We start from the raw sequence: 24,613 nt of genomic DNA, 5'->3' as shown, positions 1-24,613 counted from the left end.
ATTTAAGATACCCAAATATGGCAAGTTTGATACTTTATATCATTAATTTTTCCAAGAGACCTCATGAGAAACTAATTGTTTTGGAGAGCTGTCCCCCATCCATTGCTGTTGCCGCCTATGCCACAGGCCAGACAAGGGCTGAATGTGACCCGTGGGCCATAAAATGCCCAGATCTATACTATATTATTAGTTTTATATAAAATAGGGAAGTATTTTCATACTTTGTACTAGTTTATTAGCCTTGTACTAATTAAAAAAGAGATACCGTAGATCATTACCAAACAATAAGATAGATATGTCAAATCGGAACTTAGTAGTTCAGAAGAACTATTAGAAATACATCAGTAATAAACAATCTTATTTATTTCTGGAGCTGTTCCATTTCTTTACTGACAATTCTTTATTCTTATTTGCCAGACACACCACTCAAACCTGAGTGTCTTTGTCATACAGGAAAACTGCAAAATATACATGATGCAATGAATAAACAAGATCATCTCAAGCACATATTGTTATAATTATATCACAGTTTAGTTCAAAGAACTTTCCCATTGCTAGGAATTACAGCATTCTCTGCAGTGTTGTATTACAATTGAGTTACACAATAACAGCCTTAGCAAAATAGTTAACCAGAGTATGTACTAACAAGTATACATTTTATTTTAATCAAATCTAAACATTATTTTTGCCCAGAGAAGCTAATAAGGAAGGAGTACAACTGGCAATAAGTTTTGTTTTATTGATTTTATTTGTCCATGTCAGAAGAATGAATTGCTTAAACCATAAACACATAATTTTGAGAACATCTAAATCAAGAATAGTGTTTGTACATCTGCCTCAAAATACAGTATAGGAATCGTCTGCCCAAACGAGAAAACAGCACCAAAGTTTAATATGGCTCCACTTAAATATAAAGCAAACAAGTTTTAAAAATCAATACGGTAGGAATAGGTTTTCTTATGTGGCTTCCTGAATGGGCAACATATATTTAATATAGCTGACTGAAAACATCAGAGACTAAAAACACACCTGGTTTTTTTTGTTTGTTTAGTACCTTAGTATTTTGCTAAACCTTGCTCCATATAAAAGCCCACTCCCCCCCAAAAAAATTACATTAGCAACCCAGCTGAAGCTAAATGGTATCTAACCTAAAATGCACTCATACTTTGCCTACAATCTTAAATCCCGGCTTTGAGAAGGAAATGTAACTTGAATGCAATGTGACTTAAAAGCACAAATCTGGAGAAAGCAATTGCTGTTGAAGAAATAACCCTTTTACATAATGGAATTTTCACAGGTTCCACAAGCATGACTCATCTATGGAACCCCTGGCAGAAGTGGCCAAAACTGAGTACTGGAGGGGTATGTCTGAATAATTGGGAATCTGCAGAACAGTGTTATGCTTCTATGGAAACCTCAAAACTAGAACACTGGAACCAAAGGAAAGATAATCACCATTTGGCCTTATACAGTTTCCAATTACAGCAAGCCAGCATAGTTATTTAAAAAAACACTTTACTAGCTTAGCTACAGTGTGTCCAATCTGCTTTCTTTCAATTGGACAGTCCTAAGGTATTTAATACAATTATTTCAATAGGATCAAAGATGAGAAATCTTTTCTGCCTGTATAACTATGTGGGGAAAAAGCAGATAATGTCTGAGGTCTATGAAATTGCATTTGCCTGTATAATGATTGTAATTTTTATCACTATAAAACTGCTGCTAATTTTTGGATTTGAATGTTTGTTTCTTGAAAAGCTCTTTCAGCTGTTGGTCAGTTGTTGCTTCTTTCTGCTGTATCAGCTCGCCCTTGGTCACTTCCCAATCATCTGGCTTTGACAGTGAGGGACAATATGGCCGACCTGAAGCAGGTAACATATTCTCCCAGTACTCTTTTCTAGCCCTAAATACAAACAAAGAAAGACAATTAGTGGTTATAAGGAAATGGGGAAAAATGGCATATTTCTAATCTATTTTGTCAAGACAATCAACAGTAATTATAAAAATCAAGAAACACTGGAAAAAGCTTTGTGGATTGTGGTTTCACAGTGAGCTCTAGATTGTATGAAGAGGCAAGCATGAGCATAATATCCTAGGAGGAGTTCCAAATACAGTGGTACCTCATGATACGAACCCTTTGTGATACGAACACTTTGAGATACGAACCTGGGGTTCAGAAAATTTTTGCCTCTTCTTACGAACTTTTTTCGCCTTACGAACCCACCGCAGATTGCAAAATGGTGCTCTGCTGGGCGCCGGCGCCCAGCTGTCACCTTTTAAAACAGACGGGGGGCTTCTCGGCATTCTCCCGAACCTGAACTTTTCGGGTTCGGGTGGCCGCCAAGAAGCGCCGCCGCCTGCCTGTCACATTCTTAAACAGCAGGGGGGCTTCTCGGCGTTCTCCCGAACCTGAACCCGGAAGTTCGGCAAAAGTTTGGGTTCGGGTTCGGGTTCCGGAGGCCGCCTAGAAGCGCCCGGCTGTTTCAGAAGGTTACAGCCGGGCGGCGCGGCGCCGTTTTTGCGATCAGCGTCGTCGTTTTTGGCCGATCTGGAGGCTGGAAAGGAGGTGGGGAATCCCAATAGGGAATTCCATGGGCGGAGCTTTGATGTCACGAAGACGTCCTTCCTGGAGGCCACGTTTTGGCCGAAAATCTTAAGAGGTGACAAGATGAAGAAAAATAAAGTTTCTCAACTCCTATTTTGCTTCAAGGGGAACTGTTGACCTAAGCAGATCAATTATCCCATGGAGATAATCAAAAGTTAGGCAGCATCTGGCTACTATAAATGGGTTTCTAAGTCTCCAGGACCAGTACAGTTACATCCAAAAGATGTCAAGGAATTTGAGAATATCATCCTGGAACCATTTTTCAGATCTGTGAGAAATCAGGAGGATGATTTTAATGCCATAGCTTTAAAGAAAGAAGAGGGGAAGAGAGAGCGTAAATAACTATTATTTATGCCATAATACATTATTAAACAATCTGTGATCATTTAGAAAATAATGTATTGCTTGGCAGTACTGTACATGGCAGTATCATGCCAATCTCTATTTTTATTGTGATCCGTTTAGCTTATCATAGGAATGTAATATACAGATGAAGTTTCCCATAAGATCCTAACAGAGAATAAACCAAAATATGGACTCTGTTTAACTATGTGAATTACATCTTATGAGAACATATACAGAAGAAAGCACCCAAAAAGTAAATAGAACAGAAACTGTTGGAGGCTTGTTTAGCTTGGATAAAAAAGACTATGCAAAAACATCTTAGCTGTCTTTGAAAGGCCATCATAAAGATAAATGGTCCAAACCTGTTCAGTGTGGGTACAGAGGCAAAAACAATAGTTTAAATTATAAGGAATCATATTGTAATTGGACATCTAAATAATTTTCCAACAGTAAAAAATATCATAATTATATGCTGCCCAACTCCCCAAGAACTCTAGATGATTCAATAACAGAACAGACTAGATCGTGAAATACCGGGCTCTCTTTTGCTAGAAGCGTTTAAAGAGAGGCTGGAATAGTTTTCTGGGAAGCATCTCTTAATGATGGGTTCTAGAATAGGAGAAGTGGCTGGAACAAATGATATGAAAACATTCAGCTTATCAATTTTATTTTGTTTGTTTGTTTGTCAGGTACATATTGGTAATATACATAGATATAACATTGTTATACATAATATGGGTACTGAAAAGAGGGAACATTAGGACAGTGACGGTGGGCACGCTGGAGTGCTTATGCACGCCCCTTACTATTTGGATGGATTGTGCTTGCTTTGGCAGCACATATAGTAAAATTGGAACTAATTGGATGGCAGCAGAGAGATAAGGTATGTTCTGGTTCTATTGAGCTTTCAATATCTGAGCTGCAAAAATCCACATCATTTAGCAACAGAATTTCTGGTCCCAATTGTTGTAAGTTGAGGTGTATATTTTAAATCGATTATTTTACTATCAAAATTAAAAGTACACTTACCTTGCTCTAACCCAGGGTTTAGTGTGCATACTCAAATCACTCCCCCAGCTACCATGTTTTTCAGATGCACGGGGTAAAAAACCCTTTTCTGGGGCCAGCTCCTCAGCAATTGCTCTGATATGATATGGTTCAAATCCACAGCATCCTCCAATATATCTGATCCCTAAATTGTAAGCTTCTCTTGCATATTTGTGAATATCCCATCGGGTTAAAATTCTTGGCTCCAAAGCTGTAATGATATGAATTTTTAAATATGAATTGTAATATTCAGTTAATATTATACACAAAGCCAAAAATACTTTAGCATTATCCTCAAGATGTTTCCTTTAACCTCCGTGATCCAAGCTAGGTAATTATGCATTTATTCTACTTTAGCTTCTAAAAAAATTTCAGACATTCTCATGAGGGGCTCCAACTTTGGGAATGGTCTCCTGCCACAAGATTGAAGTAATCTTAAAATTACTTAAAATCGCTTGGAGGAGTCACCTTCTATATATACAAACTAACATTCTATTCCACTCACTTTTGATTCCTCTAAGTTTGATGCTGCTGGGTCCCCACCACCTTCACCAATTTAACAGCATTTCTGTACTCTTTTCATCAATCCCTATAGTTATTAAATACAGACCCAACATTGCCAGGCAAAATGCAAAACACAGTGGCACCTCTACTTAAGAACTTAATTTGTTCCGTGACCAGGTTCTTAAGTAGAAATGTTCTTAAGTAAAAGCAATCCACTCCAAGTCTCCGGAGAGGGGCGGCATACAAATCGAATAAATGAAATGAATAATTTCTTTCCCATAGGAATCAATGTAAAAGCAAATAATGCGTGCAAACCCATTAGGAAAGAAATAAAAGCTCGGAATTTGGGTAGGAGGAAGAGGAGGCAAAAGGTAAAGTGAGGGGAATCTAAAAAATCCAAAACTTTAAGGCTTAAAAAAAAAAAGAGGGACTCTGAGGCGGCGAGGAGGAGCACGCACCTCCAATACACATGGTACATGGCTGCCTCCCATACACTGGCTGCTGCTGCTGCTATCTGCTGCCTCTTCCTTCTCATGCTGAAGGGCTCCCCTCTCCTCTCGTTCACTCGCTTTGTAGCCAGCGCCTTTCCTTTGCTGTGATGACTCCTCAGCTGCCCAGAGCGAAGGGAGTGTTTCTTTTCTCTGGGCACTGGCAGAGGTTTATTCCCTGTCCAAGCGCCCAAAGAAAAGAAAATGCTTTGTTCGCTCTGGACTGCCAAAGCCTCCTTAAGTGCCACCAAAAGGCTCCTCTGGCAGCCCAGATGGCCAGGATTAAAGGGGGAATGGCAGGAAACTGGCCCCACCTTCGTGCCGCTCTCAAATTTCCTGGGAATTTTTTCTGAGTTCGGGTTCTTAAGTATAAAATGGTTCTTAAATAGAGGTAAAAAAATCTTGAATACCCAGTTCTTATCTAGAAAAGTTCTTAAGTAGAGGCGTTCTTAAGTAGTGGTACCACTGTATATTTTAACTGGAAGAGTTGTGGAAAAGCTAATTCAACTAGTTTCCATCCTTGGGAAATTCAAATAATGTAAACTCCTTCATTTTCCCATACTACCAGTCAAACATCCAAAACTACCATCCAAACATATTTTAATGTACCTGTGCCAGTTCTCGTTAAAGTATCTGTGAAGAATCATCACAATCTAATCTAAATTATAAACCCTTGTACCTTAGGTTACTCTTCAAAAAATATTTTATTTTGGTTTAAGTTACTGCACTTTAAGCAAGACTGGAGATTTCATTTTGGACCAACCATACACACATCTTCTCTAAAATTATGTGTGCAGTTTTAATCCCAGCATAAATGTAATTTTAATGTTTTTGCACTATTTTTCTCCTACCTTGATAACCACAAAAAAGAGCAATGAAATCTTACCAAAAGGAAACTCTGGTAGATCAATGAAACCCTGCTTCCCACAATCGGGGGTATGAAAAGCAAGTGGCTGTGACATCAGGTGTGCTTTTAGTTTTGCAGCTGCCAGACCTTCCTTCATGAGTTTTATAGTTCTAAGACAAGTAGCTGGATCAAAGTGGCAGTTTATTCCAACAATTGAAGCCCCTAAGAAACACAAAACAACATTTTCTATAATACTTTTCAGGATCAAGATTTTTAAACATAATACCTAGCATTCACCTCTTGTAATCTTTTGTAAAACTGCATTTTAAAGTTGCATGAGTAAAATCAGTGAGAAACTATATTTTTTGTGATGATGAAAAACACTAAAAAGGCAAAAAGAAATTGACAAAAAGAAGCACAATGTTTTTCCTTAACTCTTTTAATTTTTGGATAGTAATATCAGAATATAGGCTACCTTGGAAATTGGGAAAAGTATCCCAGAAGGCAACAGCAAATTGCTTCTATATTACCGCCAATAAAATTATATGGATATATCCAGGTGGAGGTTCCTATTCACATCCACTACCGGTGCAATTCGCATGCAACTCCTGGTGACCAGCGGGTGGGCGGCGGGTCCTGGTGAGATTTTGCTTCTGCGCATGCCCAGGAAGCAAAATCTCACAAGAGCATGTGCACATGTGCAAGATTTTGGAGATTTTTTGCTTCTGCGCATGCACAGAAGCAAAATCTCGCTGGGATGCGCACACCTGCCCATAGGTCGCCCAGAACTGCATACACATTGCTGGTTTTTCTACTGGGGTGCAGAGTGGCCCGTACCTGTAAGGAATCCAATACTGGATACATCCAAGAAATTGTCAGTATTGAAGCTTGAATTAAAATTCATAATGAAAGTAACATCTTACCAGCATTAACTAGTCGAACAGCACATTCTCCTGGTGGTACACCATCCATGTCTCCTTCTGGGCCAATGCACAGAGTAACTGCAACTGGCAACCCAGATTCTTTTAAAGTTTCAACTGCCCATGTGGCTTCTTCAACATGTTCAAAATACTAGCAACGATTTACAAAAAGGATTTAGAAAACAAGTTGAGGGGAAAAAAATTAATTGAAAAAAAATGCAATATGTCAATATAAAAATAAGAAGCCAAGTTGTTTTTAAAGAATAGCTCCAGATATTTACAAGTAGTCCTTGACTTATGATCACAACTGAGCCCAAAATTTCCATTGCTTTGCGAAACAGTTTTTAAGTCAGTTTGCAGCATGTTACAAAGCATTTCTTGCCACAAGTGTTAAAAGAATCATTGCAGCCGTTAAAGTTTGTAACACTAACAAAGTTTGTAAAGTGAACCTGGCTTCCCCATTGCCTTTTTTTTGCTAGAAAGGCGCAAAAAGTGATCACATGACCATTGGGATGCTGCAATAGTTGTAAGTGTAAAAACTGTCATAAGTCACTTTTCAGCGGTGGTATAACTTCAAACGGTCACTTAATAGTTGTAAGTCAAGGGCTACCTGAACTGTCTATGACAATTTACCACAGCCAGCTCCCCATGTTGCCATGACCAACCGGCACAACCAGCTCACCACAGCCAACTTGCTACAGGACAAAAGTTGCACTAATATGAAAGAAATGGTGGAATAGAATAATTAAAGAAAGGATACAAAAGAAGGAACAGAATGAAATGTGAATGGCAAAAATTAAAATACTTCGTATTCATTTTAAATAAATAGAATTGTTAAATTGTCCCACAACAAGTTGTCTTGCAGTGATTTGGTTGTGGTGCAAGTTGGCTGTGGCAAGTTGTTCCATTCCCACCCATATCACCAAAAGTATCTTTAACTATACAGTAACTTACTTTAAATCTTAGAACTAGTGGTGATTTTTCTTAATTCAATGTGAGAACTTTCTAACCATTTCAATTCAATGCTTTAGTTTGAGGCCTTGGTTACCATGCGATAGCGCGGGAACGCCCCAGAGGAATCAGTGGCCGCTCGGGCATTCTGGGAAAGCCGAGGGGCAGGGCGTGTGCCCTTTATCAGGGCTTGCTTGCCCCCCCCCCCGGCTTCTCTTGGCCCCGAGCTCGCCACAAAACGGACACCCACCCACCCTCCGCTCAATCCAGGATGTTTTTATAGGTCGCCTGGTTTGGGCCCGAGTAGGAATTTTTGCAGTCTTATGGCATTTGCTACGGATTGTTTTTCGCCTACTCCATCCTGGACGAGGGTAAGGATTTGTGGTTACGGGGTGCATCTGTATGTAAATAGGTTCTGATTCAACAATTGGATGTTTATATTCTTGGTCACTATATGGCAGAAACAGGGCGGAAAGGGTATCAGTAGCAACTGTGTGTTCTCCTTTGGGCATCTTTTGTAAGATGATTGGCACCCCCATTGCACAACTCAAGCTTCCTCCACGGACAGAGAGGTGTGAAGGGGGTGCCCTTGGGGCTCACCTACGTCATTTCCGGTTCCGGGTCATGCAAGGCGAGCCCTCCCACATGCTGGGCGTGGCTTTCGGGTCGGGAGTAGGCGGGGCATGCCTCACCCTGACCAAGCATGGAGTAACGCCCATTTGAGTTGCCCAAGTATGCTGTGTTCAGGAAACTCCGCCCCATTTAGCGACCCCTGCAGGTCTTTCTGTTAATATTTAATAAAGTGACCCATTTTACCCAGCTTGGTGTCCGAGTGTTCATTTCCCGTCCAAGGCAATACAACTCGGAGATGTAAAGAGACTTTGCACAAAGTAAAGCTTTCTTGTGCACAAAAGCTTTGCCAAGTCTCTTCCTCACTGCAATCCCATTTACCTTGTCTGTCCTTATGTCATTAAAAGTACAAATAAAATGAAGATAGTAATAGATTCTGATGCTCCAAAGCATTGATTATTTCCATTATAAAGCAACAAAGTCTTTGTCTCCAGATAAACAATACTTATCATTTGTCAGTGAATTTATTTACCTCTGCAATCAAGAAATCCACCTCTTTTTTGACAAAAACTTGCAACTGCTTTCGAAAGATTGCTTTGACATCAGTTTTGCTCTTGCTGCTTAAGTATGATGGTGTTTGACTGACACCTCCAGCCACCAAAGCATCGCCTTCTTGAGCAACTTCTTTTGCAATGTCACAAGCAGCTTCATTTATTTTCTGGCCCTAATGATATGAAAAGATTGAAGTGCTATTTTTATTATCATTATTTAAATATGCATGCTGTCCAACTCCCAGGGACTAGTAGTGGTTTACAAGTGATTGAAAAACACGAAAACAAGGCATTATAAACAAGAAACCCAAAAAGAGTAGATGGCAGAATTACAAACCTGGTGGAAACACACAAAAAACAACCTAGATTAAAAGAAGGCTTCAGTTATCCTTTCAAAGTTCTGAGTAAAGAGCCAAGTCTTCAGGCCTCTTCAAAACAGGGTATTAAATAATACAATATTTAATACCCTGTAATATTGTAAGGAAAAAAAGTCATATACAGTATAGTATACAGTTCAGGTGGGGGTTGCTGCGCCTGCTGCTACCAGTGCAGCAGCAAAAACACGCTGGTCCCACAAGCACTTACGAGCCGCGGTAGCAAGCCCAATTTAGTGTTCCGGCTAGTAGCCCACTGCTGCATATAACCATGGGGACATCTTCAGACAGTGCTGGCTCTTCGGTTAGAAACAGGGATGAGCACTGCTCCTAAAGCCATACATAACTAAAACGCATATGCGGGGGAACCTTTACCTTAATTTAATGAAAAGAAGGACTGGGGCAATATTCCAATATCTTGGGTTGCCACAAAGAAGAGTCAAGTTATTTTCCAAAGCACTTGGGGGGGCAGCACAAGAAGCTATGGATGGAAACTAATCAAGGACAGAAGCAACACAGAACCAAGAAGATATTTCTTGACAGTTAGAACAATTAATCAATGGAACACGTTGCTTCCAGAACTTGTGAATGCTCCAAAACTGTAAGTTTTTAAGATGAGATTGGACAAATATTCATCTGAAATGGTATAGTTCCCTGCCTGAGCAGATGGTTGGACCAGAAGACCTCAAAGCTCCCTTCCAACTCTGTTGTTCTATTCTATTGCACTGCAGATTGTACAACAGTTACCAACGGGAATAGCAACCTCAAGGATGGAGCAACTCTATTCCAAAGAACAGAAAGGCAACCCTTCTTTCAATCATGGGTTTTGGAATGTTAGTTGGAGCCAATGAAGTAGTTTTTTTGGTAATGATTTTTTTTTGTCTCATAGGCAAACATATATTTATTTGGGGTTTTTTTGCATTTTTAATTATTGTTAGCTGCCCAGAATCACTTGTTTGATATAGGTGGCCATATAAATATAAGTAAGTAAACAATATGTACATGTTGAAAAATGCATACTAGGTATTATATAAATACATGTTTAGAATATGGTATCTAAATGATTTTGAGGCAAGAATGTTTGAAGTTCTTGCTGCGTGTTTGGTAGAGTTACACTCTATAAAATAAGTATAGAAGAATTAAACATTTTATCTAGACTCACCTCATTATAAAGGAAATGTTGTGCCAATTATACTGCTCAAAAAAAAATAAAGGGAACACTCCAATAACACATTCTAGATCTGAATGAATGAAATATTCTCATTGAATACTTTGTTCTGTACGAAGTTGAATGTGCACAACAGCATGTGGAATTGATTGTCAATCAGTGTTGCTTCCTAAGTGGACAGTTTGATTTCACAGAAGTTTGATTTACTTGGAGTTATATTGTGTTGTTTAAATGTTCCCTTTATTTTTTTGAGCAGTGTATTTGTTCTTTTAAGAAACTTTAATCGTTAATGTTAAAGCATTGCTGAAATTGTGAAAATGTAAAAAAAAATCTAGGCTACTAATTATTGTTTAACATTAAGTGTTTGTGTTGTTAAATATTAATTTAACAATAAAGATACAAGTAGTCCTTGATGTACAACCATTTAACAATCATTTGTAATCAAGTGTGGTTAAAAAAGTTTCTGATTGCCATTTTTTGTACTTTGCACTTAAAATCCCACTGTGGTGTGAACCCAATTTGAGTGCCTGGCAACCAGCGTGCATTTATAGTGTCCTGTAGTCATTTGATTGCCACTTGTTGCCTTCATAAGGGGGCTTCCAACAAGTACAGTCAGTAGGGGAAGCCAGATTCATTTAACAACTGTGTAGTTTGCTTAATGATCACAGTGGCTCACTGAATGACAATGATAAAAAGGTTGTAAAATTGGGTATGGTTCATTTAACAACTGCATTGCTTAGAGTTGAAAGCTCTGCTTCCAATTGTGGTTCTAAGTCCAGGACTACTTGAATACTTTTGCTAACATTATAGCAACACAAAAGTATCAAGATTAAATACTCTTTATTTAATTTAAATTTAAATATTTTCAAACTTTGCTTACTTGTCAAAATTATTAATAAAAAGTGGTTGTAACTACTTACAGAAAATTTGTCAGCAGCATAGTTTCCTCTGTTCTCCAATTTATCATCACTGGCATAAAAGCTAAATGTCTGTAAAACATTTGCTCCAGCCCTGAGGAATTCTCGATGAAGCTGACGAACTACAAAATATTAAAGCAAAGTCAAGAGTTAATCATACTGTTAGCACTGTACCAGCAATATCTTTTAACAAACAAGCTCTATGATTCTATGTCATGTTTTGTGTCTGAAGTATCTTGTTTCAATATTTTTAAATGACTCAACATTATTTTGTTACTAAATTTAAAAAGTCATAATTGCCTTGTTTAGAAAAATTATTATTTCAGCTCGCAGAAATCCTGCACATCATAGCTTGTAATGGTACCCGATGAATTATTATTAAATTATTCCACATGTAACTCCACACAGATAAACACCACATTTAAATTAGGAGGAACGCTAGACTCACCTCACAGATATAGATTTGGGCAAACAATGTTTCTAACTTTCTTTTCCCGGCTTAACAAAACAGTAACGCGATTTATATTAATTTGAAAAACCTCTGTGTGCACAAGGTTAAAATATAATATTTAATTAAAAACTTCTACAAAAGCTCCATGAAATCATGCCGATAGAAGAGAAAGGGCTAGATTAACACCTTAAAAATTATTGCAGTTTACAAAGGTTTGCTGGTGCGCCAATCAGCTGCATGATAACTAGCAGGGTGGCACCAGCAATGCAGTTGGCAGTGTCCATGAAACCAGTGCTGGGTTGTTACTGGTTTGCCCCAGTTCAGGCAACAGATAGCAGGAGGCTCCATCCTCCTACCATCACAGATGATCTGTACATGTGCAGAAGGTTTTTCTATGTTATATAAAATACAGGTAGTCCCCGGGTTACGTCATCCCCGACGTATGACGTTTCGTCGTTACGACGACCCAGGGACAGCTTCGAAGCCACCGCTGCCGTCACCGCCTCCATTCGGGCGAAGGGATCTCCGTGGGGGGTGGCGGCTTTGGAGATCCTGCGGAGATCCCCTCGCCCAAACAGAGGTGGCGGTGGCTTCAAGGGACCAACAGCTGGTCCTTTTTGGCGCTGTGTTGCTACAGCCTCCGAGGCTGCCGCCACTGCCTCCGTTCAGGTGAGGGGATCTCCGCGGTGGGCAGCTTCGGAGGCTACAGCAATGCAGTGCTGAGAAGGACCGGCTTCAAGGAACCAACAGCCGGTCCTTCTCGGCTGCGTTGCTGTAGCCTCCGAGGCTGCCCACCACTGAGATCCCCTCACCCGAATGGAGGCTGCAGCAACGCAACACCAAGAAGGACCAGCTGTTGGTTCCTTGAAGAAGCTGCCGCCGCCATGTAAGTCGCAATATTCATGTAAGTCGGAATATTCATGTAAATTGGAATATTCCGACTTACACCAAACTCGACTTACGACGGGCCGTGGGAACGGATCCCCGTCGTAAGTTGGGAACTACCTGTATAGCGTTCCTACTTCACGGTTTTTCATTTATCGTGGGTGGTCCTGGAACGTAACACCAGCCATAAACGAGGGATCACTGTATTTTTTCCTTCTAATTTTATGATTTGAGTATATAATTTCTTATAATATTCATTTTGTTTGTTTGTTTATTAGATTTGTATACCGCCTCTCTCTGTTTGCTATTTGTGGCATAGATAACCGTAATTAAATTTTCCTTTTGATTTATTGAAGCTTCAAATAATGTATTTCTGAAATTGGAAAAACATAAACATTTGGAAGACTGCACATTTAACAGTAAAGCCATTTTTTTGTTTAATCATAATCACAAAATACATAAGAACAAGAAATATAAATAGAACTATTTTCAGTAGTACACACAGAATGTGGCAGTGTCTACCTAATTAATTAAATTGAATAACTGAAAGAAGTTAAGCTGAATATGGTTAATTTTTTAGCAAATAAAATTAGAAGCCTTAATAATACAGATAGTCCTTAACGTATTACCACAATTGAGCCTGGAATTTACAGTATTTTTCAGAGTATAGCACGCATCTCCCCCCCCCCCCTAAAAGAGAGTGGAAAAGTCAGTGCATCTCATACACCGAATACAGCCATTTTTGGCCTCCTGAAGCCCCGCCCCTGCATCCCATTTTTGTGAATAATGAGCCCATTTTTCATCAAAATGGGGTGTGCAGAGGGTCTTGGAAGCCTGAGAGAGCTCCTGGGACTAGGGAAAGGCAAAAATGCTGCCATGTTTGGGAAAAAATGGGCAAGAAAAGTCACAAGAACAATTTTTCCTCTGAACTCCATCACTCCGCTAAACAAATAATTCCCACACCACTGTCAAACTATTTGCTAAAGCTGCATTTATATTACTATTAGTCTTCTAATTGTTGGGGAGCCCTTGCAGAGTAGTGCCGAGGATTTTAACACGTTTTTCGCTGATAAAATCGCCCGGATCCGAGCGGACCTCGACTCCAATTGTGAAACAGAGTCGACTGACAATGAGTCAGTCGAGGTGACTGGGGCTAAACGTCTTTGTCCATCTGTCTGGGAGGAGTTTGACTTGGTGACACCTGATGAAGTGGACAAGGCCATTGGAGCTGTGAGTTCCGCCACCTGTTTACTGGATCCGTGTCCCTCTCGGCTGGTTTCGGCCAGTCGAGGGGTGACACGGAGCTGGGTCCAGGAGATTGTCAACGCCTCCTTGGGGAGGGGGTCCTTTCCGCCACTTTATAAGGAGGCGGTTGTGCGCCCCCTCCTCAAGAAGCCTTCCCTGGACCCAGCCATGCTTAATAACTACCGTCCAGTCTCCAACCTTCCCTTCATGGGGAAGGTTGTCGAGAAGGTGGTGGCACTTCAACTCCAGCGGTCCTTGGATGAAGCCGATTATCTAGGTCCTCAGCAGTCTGGATTCAGGCCCGGCTACAGCACGGAAACTGCTTTGGTCGCGTTGATGGATGATCTCTGGCGGGCCCGGGACAGGGGCTTGTCCTCTGTCCTGGTGCTCCTTGACCTCTCAGCGGCTTTCGATACCATCGACCATGGTATCCTTCTGCGCCGGCAGGAGGGGTTTGGAGTGGGAGGCACTGTTCTTCAGTGGTTCTCCTCCTACCTCTCCGGTCGGTCGCAGTTGGTGTTAGTGGGGGGTCAGAGGTCGACCCCGAGGTTTCTCCCTTGTGGGGTGCCTCAGGGGTCGGTCCTCTCCCCCCTGCTATTTAATATCTACATGAAACCGCTGGGTGAGATTTATTATTTATTTATTTTATTTATTATTATTTATTATTATTATTTGGATTTGTATGCCGCCCCTCTCCGAAAACTCGGGGCGGCATACAATTATGGAGATCATCCAAGGGCATGGGGTGAGGTATCATCAATATGCCGATGATACCCAGTTGTACATCCCCACCCCATGTCAAGTCAACGAAGCAGTGGAAGTGATGTGCCGGTGCCTGGAGGCTGTTGGGGCCTGGATGGGTGTCAACAAACTCAAACTCAACCCAGACAAGACGGAGTGGCTGTGGGTTTTGCCTCCCAAGGACAATTCTATCTGTCAGTCCATTACCCTGGGGGGGGAATTATTGACCCCCTCAGAGAGGGTCCGCAACTTGGGCGTCCTCCTCGATCCACAGCTCACATTAGAAAAACACCTTTCAGCTGTGGCGAGGGGGACGTTTGCCCAGGTTCGCCTGGTGCGCCAGTTGCGGCCCTATTTGGACCGGGAGTCATTGCTCACAGTCACTCATGCCCTCATCACCTCGAGGCTCGACTACTGTAACGCTCTCTACATGGGGCTACCTTTGAAAAGTGTTCGGAAACTTCAGATCGTGCAGAATGCAGCTGCGAGAGCAATTATGGGCTTCTCCAAGTATGCCCATATCACTCCAACACTCCGCAGTCTGCATTGGCTGCCGATCAGTTTCCGGTCACAATTCAAAGTGTTGGTTATGACCTATAAAGCCCTTCATGGCACCGGACCAGAATATCTTCGGGACCGCCTCCTGCCGCACGAATCCCAGCGACCGGTTAGGTCCCACAGAGTTGGCCTTCTCCGGGTCCCGTCGACTAAACAATGTTGTCTGGCGGGACCCAGGGGAAGAGCCTTCTCTGTGGGGGCCCCGACCCTCTGGAACCAGCTCCCCCCTGAGATTAGGATTGCCCCCACCCTCCCTGCCTTTCGTAAACTCCTTAAGACCCACCTTTGCCGTCAGGCATGGGGGAACTAAAACACCTCCCCCTTGCCCATGTTGTTTTGTTGATTGATTGACTGTGTGCCTGTTTTTTATATACTGTATACTGTTTTTTATGAGATTATTAATTTAAATTGGAACTGGATGGGTGGGCATTGGATTTGGTATTGTGTACTGTACTGTTTTTTATTATTGTTGTGAGCCGCCCCGAGTTTGCGGAGAGGGGCGGCATATAAATCCAATAAACCTAAACCTAAACCTTATCACTCATCTCCTCCCACTTATGACTATATGATTGTAACTTGTTGCTTGTATTCTTATGATTTATTTTAGTATTGATTGTTTCCGGATTGCTTATTTATACACTATGACATTCCTTAAGTGTTGTACCTTATGATTCTTGACAAATATATCTTTTATTTTATGTACCCTGAGAGTATAAGCACCAAAGACAAATTCCTTTGTCCAATCACACTTGGCCAATAAAAATTCAACTCAAGCAGGAGAACCTATACAATCTCAGACAAGTCTTAAAAACCTCCAGTGATGGACTGCCCACAATTTCTGGAGGCAAATTATTCAACTGTTTAAATGTCTTTACTGTTAGAAGTTTCTCCTTAATTCCAGGTTGCTTCTCTCTTTGATCAGTTTTCCAACCATTATTTCTTCTCCTGTTCTCTGGTACTTTGGAGAATAATTTGAGCTCATCTTCTTTGTGGCAACCCCTCAAATTTGATTTGATGAATACATAAATATTCATTACCTGCTTCAGGGTTTTCCACTGTAGCTTCAGGAGTCCAAGGTCCAGCTTTTACATAACCTCTCTTTTCAAGAGCAATGACAAATCCTCCATCACCAATCACAATTTCTCCAGCATCTAGCCGTTCTAAAATACCCTGAAATGACAATAATGCATCCTTGTAAACTTCAAAAAGAATGTGAACCTGGTGGTAGCACTGAAATACAGGTAGCCATCACTTAACAACTATTTGAAGTTATTGTAGACCCGTGATAAGTTATTGTAGACTCCATGTCCAGTCAACGAAGCAGTGGAAGTGATGTGCCGGTGCCTGGAGGCTGTTGGGGCCTGGATGGGTGTCAACAAATTCAAACTCAACCCAGACAACACGGAGTGGCTGTGGGTCTTGCCTCCCAAGGACAATTCCATCTGTCCGTCCATTACCCTGGGGGGGGAACTACTGACCCCCTCAGAGAGGGTTTGCAACTTGGGCGTCCTCCTCGATCCACAGCTGACATTGGAACATCATCCTTCGGCTGTGGCGAGCAGGGCGTTTGCGGGCCTATTTGGACAGGGAGTCATTGCTCACAGTCGCTCATGTCCTCATCACCTCGAGGGTCGATTACTGCAACGCTCTCTATATGGGGCTACCTTTGAAAAGTGTTCAGAAACTTCAGATCATGCAAAACGCAGCCGCGAGAGCCATCGTGGGGCTTCCAAGATTCGCCCACGTTTCTTCAACACTCCGTGGCTTGCATTGGCTGCCAATCAGTTTCTGGACACAATTCAAAGTGTTGGTCATGACCTTTAAAGCCCTACATGGCATTGGACCAGAGTACCTCCGGAACCGCCCGCTACCATAAGGTCCCACAGAGTTGGCCTTCTCCAGGTCCCGTCGACTAAACAATGTCGTTTGGCGGGCCCCAGGGGAAGAGCCTTCTCTGTGGCGGCCCCAGCCCTCTGGAACCAACTCTCCCCGTATATTAGAACTGCCCCCACCCTTCCTGTCTTTCGTAAACTACTCAAGACTCACTTATACCGCCAGGCATGGGGATGTTAAGACACCTTTCCCCCAGGCTTTTTTATATTTTGTTTTATGTTTGGCATGAATGTGCTGTTTGGTTTTTTAAATAATGATAGGGTTTTATATGTTTTTAATATTAGATTTGTTCCACTGCTATATTGTTTTTATTGCTGTTGTGAGCTGCCCCGAGTCTTCGGAGAGGGGCGGCATACAAATCTAATAAATAAATAAAATAAAAATAAATAAATAACGAATCTATGGATGTGTGCCATATGTGGCACGTGAAACCATATCGAAGGGCACTATGTCAGCTTCATGCACATGCTAGCCAGCTGAATTTTGGCCTTGGGGAAGGCAGTTTCACCTTCCAGAGCTTCTTGAATCCCCGGAGTGCAAAAAACAGCCCAATGGGCAAACCGGAAATTTGGAAAACAGATTTCTGATTTGCCTGTTGTGCTGTTTTTTGCACTTCGGGACTTCAGGAAGTTTTCCTGAAGACTCCAGAGTGCAAAAAAACAGCACAATGGACAAACCGCATGTGTGGGGGGAGGGAATGGGTGTGGGCACGTGGGCACCAAAATATATGCGCTATTACTATGATAGACCTTTCAAAGCAAGGAGCCTTGAAAGAAAGAATCTGCTTGCTAAGTTACTCCACAAAACACAAACATTTCCTTCTCTTGCTGGATAGAATACCCTAAATTTTGTATCTTGACATGACTCTGCTGACAATGAAATTACTTTCTCCAGTATCAGTTCAGATGTCACACTATATGGCCTGCTCCTTCCCAGCTTCCTGAATTTTGAATTTTGCACATCTTCCATAGGTAAGCATTGAATTTTGAGGGTGAAAGAGGACTGTTTGGAATCCAGTGGGGAGAGGGGAGCAGACCCAATGCTTTAGGGATCCAGTACATTGGAGGGGGAGAAACAGATAGGTGGGCATACTGCAGTGGCTCTCCAAATTTAAGAATTCTATGTAAGGGCAAATTATTGGGTGGTTATTGGGTTATTGGGTCTTAACTTTGAAACAGGATTATATATAGCTTGGAATGGTCCGTCTGAATGGTTATTATTGATCTGTCATATCTCCAGGATTATTTTTGTAATCATAAATCGAAGACTACCTATATTATCAAACATAGTACAGTGGTACCTCTACTTAAGAACTTAATTTGTTCCGTGACCAGGTTCTTAAGTAGAGAAGTTTGTAAGTAGAAGCAATTTTTCCCATAGGAATCAATGTAAAAGCAAATAATGCTTGCAAACCCATTAGGAAAGAAATAAAAGCTCAGAATTTGGGTGGGAGGAGGAGGAAGACAGTCGCTGTCCAAGGAAGAAGGTGAGGGAGGGGAATTAACAAAATCCAAAACTTTAAGGCTTAAAAAAAAAGAGGGACTCTGAGGCGGTCGAGGAGGAGCACACGCCTCCCATACACTCGGCGTGAGGCTGCCTCCCATACACTGCGCCAGAGAGAGAAACCCAGGCGGGCAAGAGGGGGGAACCTCCCGCTCCTTTGACTGAAAGGCGGCTTCTGCTGCTGCTGCTGCTGCTACCTGCTTCCTCTTCCTTCCAATGCTGAAGGACTCCCCTCTCCTCTCGCTCGCTCGCTTTGTAGCCACGCCTTTCCTTCACTGTGGTGACTCCTTGGTTTGGCGAAGCGCCCCCTTTTGCCTTTCCATGCCCAGACGCTCCGGGAGGCAACCTCCCGCTGGGTGTATGGGAGGCAGCGCAAGGGAGTCGACACAGTGAAGTGGTTTATTCCCTCTGCCACTGCCCAGAGAAAGGAAAATGCTCCCTTCGCTCTCGGCTGCCCAGAGCAAATGGAGATTTCTTTTCTCTGGGTGCTGGCAAAGGTTTATTCCCTCTCCAAGTGCCCAGAGAAAGGAAAATGCTTTATTCGCTCTGGACTGCCAAAGCCTCCGTAAGCGCCACCGAAAGGCTCCTCTGGCAGCCCGAGATGGCCAGAATTAAAGGGGGAATGGCAGGAAACTGGCTGGGCCTTCGTGCCGTTCTCAAATTTCCTGGGAAAATTTTCCGGGCTCAGTTTCTTAAGTAGAAAATGGTTCTTGAGAAGAGGCAAAAAAATTTTGAACACCCGGTTCTTATCTAGAAAAGTTCTTAAGTAAAGGCGTTCTTAGGTAGAGGGGTACCACTGTATACATTTTCTGTATAAACAAACTAATTCATATAATAACTAATATATGAAAGGCAATATACAATTCCAGAATATTTAGAGAATGTATTTATTTATTTGTTTGTTTGTTTATTTATTTTATTTATTTATACCCTGACCTTCTCCTAGCGGACTCAGGATGACTTACAACAATAAAAATTATAAAATTAAAAATACCCCAATACAGTGAACCCTCGATCATCGCGAGGGTTCCGTTCCAGGAACCCACGCGATGATCGATTTTTAGCGAAGTAGCGGTGCGGAAGTAAAAACACCATCTGCGCGTGCGCAGATGGTGTTTTTGCTTCCACTGCCGCCCGCCCTTCGCCCGCCCACCCCGTTGCTCGCGCCCAGGCTCGCGCGCGCTGCCCGCCCGCCCACGCTGTTGCCGGCTCCGCTTCCCAGCTGGGAGGCGGAGGTGAGGTTTCCCGCGCGCACGGGCTTTCCCCAGCAACGCGCGCAGAGCTAGGGTGTCCCCAGGCTCGCGCGCCGCTGCCCGCCCGCCCACGCTGTTGCCGGCTCCGCTTCCCAGCTGGGAGGCGGAGGTGAGGTTTCCCGCGCGCACGGGCTTTCCCCAGCAACGCGCGCAGAGCTAGGGTGTCCCCAGGCTCGCGCGCCGCTGCCCGCCCGCCCACGCTGTTGCCGGCTCCGCTTCCCAGCTGGGAGGCGGAGGTGAGGTTTCCCGCGCGCACGGGCTTTCCCCAGCAACGCGCGCAGAGCTAGGGTGTCCCCAGGCTCGCGCGCCGCTGCCCGCCCGCCCACGCTGTTGCCGGCTCCGCTTCCCAGCTGGGAGGCGGAGGTGAGGTTTCCCGCGCGCACGGGCTTTCCCCAGCAACGCGCGCAGAGCTAGGGTGTCCCCAGGCTCGCGTGCCGCCGCCCGCCCACCCACGCTGTTGCCGGCTCCGCTTCCCAGCTGGGAGGCGGAGGTGAGGTTTCCCCAAGCGCGCGCGCTTTCCCCAGCAACGCGCGCGCGCTGGGAAGCAGAGCAAGGGTGTCCCCAGGCTCGCGCGAGTCGCCCGCCCACCCACGCTGTTGCCGGCTCCGCTTCCCAGCTGGGAGGCGGAGGTGCGGTGTCCCCAAGCGCGCGCGCTTTCCCCAGCAACGCGCGCGCGCTGGGAAGCAGAGCAAGGGTGTCCCCAGGCTCGCGCGAGTCGCCCGCCCACCCACGCTGTTGCCGGCTCCGCTTCCCAGCTGGGAGGCGGAGGTGAGGTGTCCCCAAGCGCGCGCGCTTTCCCCAGCAACGCGCGCGCGCTGGGAAGCAGAGCAAGGGTGTCCCCAGGCTCGCGCGAGTCGCCCGCCCACCCACGCTGTTGCCGGCTCCGCTTCCCAGCTGGGAGGCGGAGGTGAGGTGTCCCCAAGCGCGCGCGCTTTCCCCAGCAACGCGCGCGCGCTGGGAAGCAGAGCAAGGGTGTCCCCAGGCTCGCGCGAGTCGCCCGCCCACCCACGCTGTTGCCGGCTCCGCTTCCCAGCTGGGAGGCGGAGGTGAGGTGTCCCCAAGCGCGCGCGCTTTCCCCAGCAACGCGCGCGCGCTGGGAAGCAGAGCAAGGGTGTCCCCAGGCTCGCGCGAGTCGCCCGCCCACCCACGCTGTTGCCGGCTCCGCTTCCCAGCTGGGAGGCGGAGGTGAGGTGTCCCCAAGCGCGCGCGCTTTCCCCAGCAACGCGCGCGCGCTGGGAAGCAGAGCAAGGGCGTCCCCAGGCTCGCGCGAGTCGCCCGCCCACCCACGCTGTTGCCGGCTCCGCTTCCCAGCTGGGAGGCGGAGGTGAGGTGTCCCCAAGCGCGCGCGCTTTCCCCAGCAACGCGCGCGCGCTGGGAAGCAGAGCAAGGGTGTCCCCAGGCTCGCGCGAGTCGCCCGCCCGCCCACGCTGTTGTCGGCTCCGCTTCCCAGCTGGGAGGCGGAGGTGGGGTTTCCCGCGCGCGTGCCGCCCGCCCGCCCACGCCGTTGCTCGCGCCGCCGCTATCTTACCGGGGCAAGAGGGGGAAGACCCAGGGAAGCCTCTGCCCGGCGGGGAAACTCCACCATCTACGCATGCATGCGTGGAAGGGCACGCATGCGCAGATGGTGGAGTTTACTTCCGGGTTGAAAACTCGCGATATAGCGTTTCGCAATAATCGAGATCGCGAAACTCGAGGGATCACTGTAATAGAATAAAAACATGTAAAATTTAAAACCCAATATTATTATAATAATAATAATAATAATAATAATAATTTTTTAGATTTGTATGCCGCCCCTCTCCGAAGACTTAGGGTGGCTCACAACAATGATAAAAACAATGTTATAGCGAAACAAATCTAATATTAAAAATGAAAATATAAACGGCATACAGTCATCACACATTCATACTGCTGGCAAGAGTGAAGAACTATCGCTCAACAGCCCCAGGCTGCTGGTATGAGTGTGTTTTCAACGCCTTTCAGAAGGCGAGGAGAGTGGGAGTGGTAAGAATCTCTGGGGGGAGTTGGTTCCAGAGGACCGAGGCCACAACAGAGAAGGCTCTTCCTCATGGTCCCGCCAGTAGGCATTGCTTGGCCGATGGGCCCGGTGAAGGCCAACTCTCAGCGATGACAAACCTTTTTTTGCTTGGGTGCCAAAAGGATGTGTATGCGTGCTATTGTGTGTGCGTGGCCACACCCATAATGCAATGCTCCTCCACGCATGCATGCCCAATCCCCTGCATTGTCCCTCACTGAGGCCTCTGTAGCCTGTGGATGGTGAAAAACGGATTCCAGCTTATTTCCCCCCATCTGGAGGGCGGGGGGGTTGTAGGTCATTTTCACTTTTGCCAAGCTTCAGGAACTTCCAGTTAGTCTGTTTTTCACCATCCAAACTCCAGACGCTTTCCTGAATCCTGGGGATGGGGAAAATGACCTCCCCCGTCTTCTGGAAAGCTGAAAATCAGCTGGCCAGCCCACACATGCACACTAGAGCTGACATAGGGCAGCGCCTCGCATGCCCTCAGATATGGTTCTACATGCCCTCTGTGGCATACAGGCAATAGGTTTGCCATCATAGCTCTGTATCATGCTTATAAGGTAAGACAGCTGTCCTGTTACTTTTCATAGCTGCAGAAATTTGCTGTTTACTATCGGATTCAACTGTTCTTGAATATTTCTTTCCTCCTAGACATAACCTTTTAGCTTCTTTTTCCAGAGGATTGCTAGATCAGATCAAACTCATAAAACTCTTTCTCAAATGAAAACAGTATGAATTGGATCTCACCCTAACACCATGGAAATACATTAATCAAAAAGTGACCAAATAATTTCAATTATATAAGATGAAATTAATTATTCTGATGAAGGAAGTAAGAATCAGGTGGAAAACCTGTGAATCAAGAAGAGTTTTCATGAGGAATCTCTTTTAACTAACACAAATTGTTAATCCTCTGGTTTTATTAACTTTCAACTTACCGTATATAAATTTTACTGATGATTCCCACTAGTCTTAGAAAAATGTTTTCTTTTGTACTATCTGTTTTCTGTGACTTTCATTTAAATTTATCACTTTACAAAGAGTAATCTACCTTTTATCTGTCCTTTAGCCACCTAGAGTCCCTAGGGGGTTGGGTGGCACAGAAATTGAATAAATAAATATATATAAATGTAACTTTTTTTGTAAGTTCTACTCATAATAGAAAAAATATTAATTTTTATTTACATGTTGTGTGATTTTAAAGCAGTCAGCAATGCATCTCCTTTCTAAAGACAAAAATTCCAATTCTTGCATTTACCAATATGTATTTTAGCATATGGAAATTGTGACTCAGCTGTCAGTCTTGACTGAACCAGCTTTATCCGGAATCCTGATGGTCCCAGAATGGGACCACTATGTCATAAATCTGTGGGTGCATAAATTAAAACCATGGAAAGTGTGTATATCTTTTTCCCCAAATACTGTACAAGAAATACAATTGGGCAACTATTGCCATCAATCAAAACAGCCCACATTAACTTCTATAAAATTATACAAGAAAACGTCACATGCATCACAAAATTTTAAAAAATGATCAGAACAAAGAGTATTGGAACAAGGTTTGTGTACCCCGTTGTTTTAATACAGATCTCACCGTAGCAGTGCAACTTGCAGTAAAAGAGCCAAGTGAGAGAGAAAAGATAGTTGGCATTCATTTATCTCAATTCGTGGTTAGTATGTTCCTCTACTAACCAGTCGAAGCCATTCCTCCAGGAGGCAGGAGGGAAGTAGTAAAGAGGGAGTAAGAAGATAGAGGGAGGGGATAATATGAAATACAGAAGGAAAACAGACGGGAGATAAAAGTATGAAAGGTGCAAATTTAGGTTATTCGTTTATGGCATGTTGAATAAAGGTATTGAAATGTAATGTTTTGATATTATGGCATGTGTATGGATGCAGAGTATTCTGGTATATGTGTGGATGCAAAGTTTGTGAAAAAATAAAATAATAAAAATAAAAATAAAAATAAACTATTCCTCGCCACTGCTTCTATTCTTCCAATTCCTAGAAGTCTGCAAGAGCCTCGCGGGAAATGAATTAATATTTTGTGTTTATTAATACGCAACCTAGCTTAACCAAGAGAGGAACTTTCCTTGGCTTTCGTTCGTTCCTTGCAAAACAGAATAAGAGAAAATGCGTCCCAAACGGTCCCTTTGGTTCTTTTTTACCTTCTTTGCTTTCGAGTTCCCTCCAATAGGTGCCATGACGAAGAATTCCTGCGGGACCCGCGCTTCTCCTCGTCCGCCGCCGGGACACAAACTCTCCCTTAAAACAAAGCAGAGTAAGCAACACCCCCGCCGACCTCGCGTTTTATAGGCCCGGAGGCTGAGGGGGGCGGATTCCGAGGCCGGGGCGGGTTAGGGGAGGCCTCAAAGGTTCGTTACGGTCTCGGCACTACTGTACTCCCCCTTTGCGATCTCCCGCCGCCAAGATCACCCGCGCCTCGACTGCGAGGCGCCCCTCTCGCACAACTGAATAAAATATCGCTTGTGTGTATAGTAAGAAACAAGCAAAAAATGGAAGGGCCGTTTTGGAGCAGCCTGTCCTAAATTTAATATACTGTATTATTATTATTATTATTATTATTATTATTATTATTATTATTATTATTATTATTATTTAGATTTGCATGCCGCCCCTCTCCGGATAGATAGATAGATAGATAGATAGATAGATAGATAGATAGATAGATAGATAGATAGATAGATAGATAGATAGATAGATAGATAGATAGATAGATATTAGATTTAGGACAGGCT

General features: G+C 43.8%; 1 protein-coding gene across 1 annotated transcript; it reads right to left on the bottom strand.

The window, feature by feature from the left end:
- Window positions 1-729: 729 nt before the first annotated feature.
- On the bottom strand, window positions 730-24,292 carry LOC139162633 (betaine--homocysteine S-methyltransferase 1-like). The gene is made up of 8 exons (XM_070743225.1): window positions 24,023-24,292; window positions 16,205-16,337; window positions 11,291-11,409; window positions 8,810-9,001; window positions 6,760-6,907; window positions 5,876-6,058; window positions 3,980-4,208; window positions 730-1,903 (listed from the first exon to the last, which is right to left on the bottom strand). Exons 1-8 carry the CDS (start codon window positions 24,056-24,058, stop codon window positions 1,723-1,725), a joined length of 1,221 nt encoding a protein of 406 aa, XP_070599326.1. The 5' UTR covers window positions 24,059-24,292; the 3' UTR covers window positions 730-1,722.
- Window positions 24,293-24,613: the final 321 nt, after the last annotated feature.

This window comes from Erythrolamprus reginae, chromosome 2, assembly GCF_031021105.1.
Source record: "Erythrolamprus reginae isolate rEryReg1 chromosome 2, rEryReg1.hap1, whole genome shotgun sequence".
Lineage (NCBI taxonomy): Eukaryota > Metazoa > Chordata > Lepidosauria > Squamata > Dipsadidae > Erythrolamprus > Erythrolamprus reginae.
The sequence above is the reverse complement of the archived record's forward strand: the minus strand, read 5'-3'. Positions and strand labels throughout refer to the sequence as shown.

Coding starts and splice junctions, on each gene's coding strand:
- LOC139162633 (XM_070743225.1), bottom strand. CDS start 24,058: ATGGCACCTATTGGAGGGAACTCGAAAGCAAAGAAG. Junction 4,209..5,875: donor TCTACCAGAGTTTCCTTTTG/GTAAGATTTCAT, acceptor ATATCATTACAG/CTTTGGAGCCAAGAATTTTA. Junction 1,904..3,979: donor AAACCCTGGGTTAGAGCAAG/GTAAGTGTACTT, acceptor GTTTGTATTTAG/GGCTAGAAAAGAGTACTGGG.